The 6850-nt window shown below is 47.5% G+C and overlaps 1 protein-coding gene across 1 annotated transcript in view; it reads right to left on the reverse strand.

Moving 5' to 3' along the window:
- The window catches only part of gcgrb (glucagon receptor b), a gene marked incomplete at both ends in the record, with an annotated part of 9816 nt that extends 3242 nt beyond the window's left edge, over window positions 1-6574 (reverse strand). The window contains 7 exons of the mRNA XM_080520954.1: window positions 502-661; window positions 1605-1752; window positions 2498-2604; window positions 3604-3692; window positions 6164-6271; window positions 6339-6435; window positions 6521-6574. Of these exons, the coding sequence (XP_080377080.1) occupies window positions 502-661; window positions 1605-1752; window positions 2498-2604; window positions 3604-3692; window positions 6164-6271; window positions 6339-6435; window positions 6521-6574 (763 nt within the window). The remainder of the gene's footprint in view (window positions 1-501; window positions 662-1604; window positions 1753-2497; window positions 2605-3603; window positions 3693-6163; window positions 6272-6338; window positions 6436-6520) is intronic.
- Window positions 6575-6850: the final 276 nt, after the last annotated feature.

Below are 6850 nucleotides of genomic sequence, written 5' to 3' on the forward strand. Positions count from 1 at the left end.
GTGGGAGCTGGACTGGCTCCGCCCACACACGCCCATCTATGGGAAGAGGAAGGAAGTACTTCCTCTCGTGGCGCCATGTGCCAGAGCAGAGCTGCCTGATTGTGGGAAGAGTCAAAGGGGGAGGAGCCTACCTTGATTGTGATTGGCTAAAACCCCTGATGACACTATATAGGGTTTGATTTCTGATTGGCTGGTTGGAGCAACACACTTTTTAAAACCTGGAACAAGCCATGGAGAGAGAAGACAGACTCTCTTCACTTCTGAGGCGTCGTTCCTGGTATGAAGACGATTAGTTCTGCTGGAAAACCTTTAAAAAGTACATTTTGCACAATATGACCTCTTTAAGCAAGAAACTTGACAACAAGTTCCTCTTCAGCTGATGTGGCATCATGTCATTGATCTCCAACGTCACAAAGTCTGAATTAAATCAGGATCACATGAAATTTGTGCTGGAAAACATGTGTAATGCCGTATCTCGTTTGAGTTGTCAGGTTTTCTCACCCCATCCGATGGCGAGGTAGATGAAGAAGAACTTCCTCTCGCTGAACACGGTGATGACGAGGAGGCTGTGCAGGTAGATGCCTTCCACCAGCAGCCAGTAGTTGTTGGCCATCACGCTGTACTGCATCATCACCATGGCGCCGCGGCACCACGTCACGGCCTGACCACCGGAGACACACACACACACACACACACACACACACACACACACCACACACACACACACACACACACACACACACACACACACACACACACACACACACACACACACACACACACACACACACACACACACACACACACACACACGCATGCAATGAGTCGAGGTTTCCACCATCACTCCTTGAAAAGCTTGTCTAATATCTTTTTTTACTGCTTGAGCAACATTATGTAAGATACGTACGTCTCCAGTGAACACGACACGATACAAAACGACACAAAATGACACGACACGATACAAAATGACACAAAATGACATGACACGATACAAAACAACACGAAATGACATGACACGATACAAAACAACACAAAACAAAATGACACGACGCAACGCGACACAAAACGACATGACACCAAATGACACGAAACAATACAAATCAACACAAAATGACACGACACGACACAAAACGACACGACGCAACGCGACAGAAAACGACATGACACCAAATGACACGAAACAATACAAATCAACACAAAATGACACGACACGACACAAAACAACACAAAAAGACATGACACAATACAAAACAACACAGAATGACATGACGCGACACAAAATGAGACTTCACAACACAAAACGACAAAACGCAACGCGACATGACACAAAACGACACACACAACGCAAAGAAAAACAACACAACATATCACAAATGCCTTTTGTGTGTGTGTGTGTGTGTGTGTGTGTGTGTTTGTGTCCAGGTGAAGTCCACTCTATACTCCATAAGCAGATTAACACTCGTTCACCACCTGTAAGAAGTCGACTTGTTGTTTTGACCTTTGACCTTGAATCAACCACAGAGGTTGTGTATTGCGGATGTCGTTAGAAAAAGCCTGACGGTGCGGCGGCGTGTGACGCATGTGACTCTGACCGGTATGTTGACCCAGGCCTGCGAGTCGCCGCCGCCGCCACCGCCGCCGGGGTCGAGTGTGAGGGTCAGCAGGGCGTCTTTCACCAGGATGGACACGGCGCGAAGGATGAAGGAGGCGAACAGGTTCATGTGGATGTTGTTCCTCATGCAGTGCAGCTTCCTGACACACACACACACACACACACACACACACACACACACACACACACACACACACACACACACACACACACACACACACACACACACACGCACGCACACGCGCACACTATTACATGTTTGTTTTGGTTTCATTAAAGGGCGAGAACAATCTGCGTTTCTTTCCATCTTTGTCTCTTTGTTCAACAAAGAAAAGAAAAGAAGAGACGGTTCAATCAAAGTGCAGCACAAAACACACTTCCTCCTTGTTGATCGACTTCTCATCACGTCTTTACACACAGATACAATACGTTTAGTGACTTTCTCCACATTTCCTCTTCTGCGTGTCGCTTTTATACGTTTACTTCCATTGATATTAAAGAATAAAAAACGCTCAACGTCCAAATGTGAGGTTGATTATTCAGAGGAAACATTTTCTTGAAGGATTCATCAATATTTAGTTATGTGGTTATTACCGTGGACACTCTTTCCACTTTCTGTGTCTTTCTTCACTGTTTTGTTCAACTTTACTTAATTTGCTTTTTCCCATCTATTTCTCTCGCGTCTTGTTTCTTCTTGAACTCTTTCCATCTGCATTACTGCCTGTGATTTTTCCATTTCCCTCCCACTTTGATCTTTAAGTGTAAAAACTTGTCCGTCCTTCTTGCCAAAACGACAACGTTGCTACGAAGCTGCACAATATTCTGCAGTCACGTGCTTCACATTTCTGCCTTCGCTCCTTTCCATCCCTTCTCTGCATATTTTACCTGAAAGTGATGAGAATCCCGAGGGCGAGCAGAAGCGCCCCCAGAGAGAGAGAGTAGCCCACCGTGTACATGACCCGCAGCTGGCTGAGGAGGCGGCCATAACGCTGCTGCATGGAGAGAGGGAGGGAGGAGAGAGAGAGAGAGAGAGAGAGAGAGAGAGGGAGAGAGAGAGAGAGACGGGGGGAGAGAGAGGGAGAGGGGGGAGAGAGAGAGGGAGACGGGGGAGAGAGAGAGGGAGAGAGAGAGAGGGGGGAGAGAGAGAGAGGGAGAAAGAGAGAGAGGGAGGGAGAGTGGGGGGTGGGGGGAGAGGGAGGGAGAGGGGGGAGAGAGAGAGAGAGATGGGGAGAGAGAGAGGGAGAGTGGGGGGGGGGAGAGAGGGAGAGAGAGACGGGGGATGGGGGGAGTGAGAGAGAGTGATGGAGAGAAATAGAAAGGGAGAGGGAGCAATAGAGAGAGGGGGGGACGGAAGAAGGAAGGGAGGGATTGAGAGAGAGGGAGAGAGACGGGGGAGGTAGGGAGGGATGGAGAGAAATAGAGAGGGAGAGGGGGAAAGAGAGCGAGTGAAAGAAAGAGAGAGAGAGGGAGGGAGGAGAGAGGGAGAGCGAGAGAGAGGGAGGGAGAGAGTGAGGGGAGAGAGAGAGGGAGAGTGTGGGGGGAGAGAGGGAGAGATGGAGAGAGAGAGAAAGAGGGAGAGTGAGGGAGAGAGAGGGAAAGAGAGAGCAAGAAAGAGAAAGAAAGGGAGGGGGAGAAGGAGGGAGAAAGAGAGTGAGGGAGAGAGGGAAAGAGAGAGAGAAAGAGAGAAACAGGGAGAGAGAGCAAGAGAGGTAGAGAGAGAGGAAAAGAGAGAAGGAGAGAGAGGGAGAGAGAGAGATGGAGAGAGAGTTTTTTAGTGCATTGACAAAAAAAAAATCAAAAATCGAATCGAAACTCAAATTTTTCTTTGAAAAATCATAATTTTTTTTTAAGAGGCCAAATCGCCCGGCCCTATTCAGAACAGATCTGATGGATCAAAGAGTATCCACACACACGGACACACACACACACACACACACACGCACACGCACACGCACACACACACACACGCACACACACACACACACACACACCTCCCCGGGGTCGTCCTCACATTCGCTGGTGTTCTTCTTCTCCCACTCCCCGTCGTCTCTGCAGACCCTGTAGACCAAACCCTGTTTGACTGTTCACACACAAACACACATGAGATTACATTCTGGGATCAGTCAGGAGGAGCCGACGCTCATTATTGTGACTCTTTTACTGCCACATACTGCTTGTTTTTTTATTATTATTAAAAAAAAAAAAAAACTGTGGTTTGTTTTCATCTATTTGAATCCTATTTGACTTCTCTTAAGTTTCCTTACTGGTGAGTGTAAAGCCTCAGACATGAAGACGTCACAGCTTATTGACCGTGTTCCTTAATCTGATGGGTTAAGAATGAAGATATAAGAATAATCCCCCCCCCCCCCACGGTAAAAACCACCGATTCCCAAAGCGCCGCGTGACGAGTGAGCGGAAGCTCAGTCACACGCCTCAGGGTCGGTAAAACGTGACGGGTCTGACTAATACGTGGCCTTCAGGGCCGAAATAATGTCTTTCTGAACCCACGCTGCGGCTCGTTTTCAATACTCGGTTCAGACGTCAGGCAGGTTTCACTGTGCTGCTTGTGAAGGACGGCTGACGAGCTGCGTGGGAAAGAGTCCATTCAGGAGCTCCAGTCGGGAGGATCACACAGGGCGGTTAGTATTCGATGAGGAAATATCACATCACACGAAAGTCACGTTGAGCAACAATGAGCGACTTCTACAAAGAACACGCCGGAACCCGTGCCGTCACATCAGCCTCTAATAAAACTCTTCAGCTCGAGCTCGTAAGAGAGAAGTTAATGCAACATGATTGTGTCGTTGGTTGTATTTTAAATCATCTGAAAGGGGTTAAATTGTGCAAAAATTCACTTTCTAAAGGTTTTCCAGCAGTAATAATCGTCTCCATACCTGGAACGACGCCCCAGAAGTGAAGAGAGTCTGTCCTCTCTCTCCCTGTTACGGTTTTTAAAAAGTGTGTTGTTCCAACCAGCCAATCAGAAATCAAACCCTATATAGTGTCATCAGGGGGTTCGGCCAATCACAATCAAGGTAGGCTCCTCCCCCTTTGACTCCTCCCACAATTTAGGCAGCTGTGCTCTGGCACATGGCGCCACGAGAGGAAGTACTTCCTTCCTCTTCCCATAGATGGGCGTGTGTGTGGGCGGAGCCAGTCCAGCTCACACAGACACAGCAGATTCTGAATGCAGCTCCTAGGATCCAATATTGAAATGGAGGGAGAATCAAGGAGAGGCTGGATTTGGGGGAATAAACTTTGAATAAAACGTTTTTGTGTGGACTAATGAAGTGTCACTGAGGTTATAATAAAATGCGCGACAAATCTTCAGTGGTTACACGTTTACAATAAAGATGTAAAATGGTGTTACAGTTTTATTCACCATGCACTGTATTTCTTTTATTTCTATTCTCAGCATGGCTGTGGGAGATTTGTGTCAAAATGTGCCCAGCGGGTCGTTTTCTGGCTTCTTTTCATCCGGTGTGGAAAAAGCGCTCGCTTTTCTCTCTTTTTTTTTTCTGAAACGCCAGAAGTGTGAGCAGCGGCTGACTTCTGCCTGAATACACTTTGTGTGTTCAGGGTTTCTGCTCCTCCTGATCTTTTGTCCCGTCTGTTCAGTCCTGAGTTTTGATTTCTGTCGTGTTTTCATGGAAAAAGTGTTTCACAGACACAAACAAGCTTTGACGCTAAAAACAGTGTTTCATGACGGCTTTGCTTGGTTTTCACCCTAACTGGCCGCTGTCATCCCAGATAGACGATTCCAGATAGACGATTCCCAGATAGACGATTCCAGATAGACGACAGTGTTTTTATTCCGCAGGTAGACAATTCCCAGGTAGACTGTCATCCCAGATAGACGATTCCAGATAGACGATTCCCAATTAGAGGACAGTTTTTTCCCCCAGATAGACGATTCCCAGTTAGACGACAGCGTTTTTCCCCAGATAGACGATTCCCAGTTAGACGACACTGTTTTTATTCCGCAGATAGACAATTCCGAGTTAGACAACAGTGTTTTTATACCCCGGATAGATGATTCCCAGATAGACGATAGTGTTTTGTTCCACAGATAGACGACAGTGTTTTTATTACCCAGATAGACGATTCCCAGATAGACGACAGTGGGATTTTTTCCCAGATAGACAATTCCCTTTTTGACGACTTATTTTAAAATGACGGCAGGGGAAGTGAAAAAAAAAAAAAAAAGAAGCATGATGTTAAGTGAATCATTTGTAACATTTCAGTGACCTCGGATGAATAGCAATGTATTGTTACTTTAAAAAAAACACAATTTGAAATCGGTGCGTAGGTAAGAAAATTTAAAAATAAATTTAAAAAATATAATTTTTTATTTTTATTTTCTATTATATATATATAAAGCTGGTTCTGATACCACATTTTCAAAGGGACTGTGTGTCTTTATGTGTACGTCACTGAAATGTTACAAATAATTCACTGATTTTCACAAGTCGTCTAAGTGGGAATCGTTTTCTCTGGGATGAAAACCAGCCGTTCTCACCCACACGCTCCACATCGTCCTCATGCACGCACCTTTGCGGTACCACGGCAGGAACCAGGGGCAGGAGACGTTGACCAAAGTCCCCGGAGCTCCATCTGGCCAGCAGGCGTACAAATCAAACGTCCTGTTGCACACCGGCCCTGCGGACAGGAGGAGCGTCGGTTTGACTGTGTCCACGTCGCCCCGGCTGGGAGGAGACGGCCTCACCTGTGGCGGCGGGGGTGGCGTTCAGGTAGTCCAGGCATTGGTTCCTGTAGCTGCTCCACTTCTCCTTTACGAGCTCCAGAGAGTTAGCAGAGGAGACCTGGTGGGGGGGGGGGTTCAAAAAAGGCATATTAATGGCGTGAGACGCTCATATCGCGGTCGGTGGCGCTCGTACAGTCGTGTACCTTTGTGCAGCCGCAGAACATGAGCAAGGCCAAGAGGAGACACACCTGGGACATCCCACTGCTGCGGGGGGGGTGGGGGTCGGCGGGGACGAGGAGACGGAGGACGCCCAACACATGAGGCCCCGTCTCACCCTGTGGCCTATATGAGGGAGAGGAGAAGAGCTGTGTTACACCATCCGTCTGTCCGTCCATCCATCCATCCGTCTGTCCATCCATCCATCCATCCGTCTGTCCATCCATCCATCCATCCGTCTGTCCATCCATCCATCCATCCGTCTGTCCATCCATCCATCCGTCTGTCCATCCATCCGTCCGTTCATTCATTCATTC

Source organism: Blennius ocellaris, assembly GCF_963422515.1.
Source record: "Blennius ocellaris genome assembly, chromosome: 3".
NCBI classification, from domain to species: Eukaryota; Metazoa; Chordata; class Actinopteri; order Blenniiformes; family Blenniidae; genus Blennius; species Blennius ocellaris.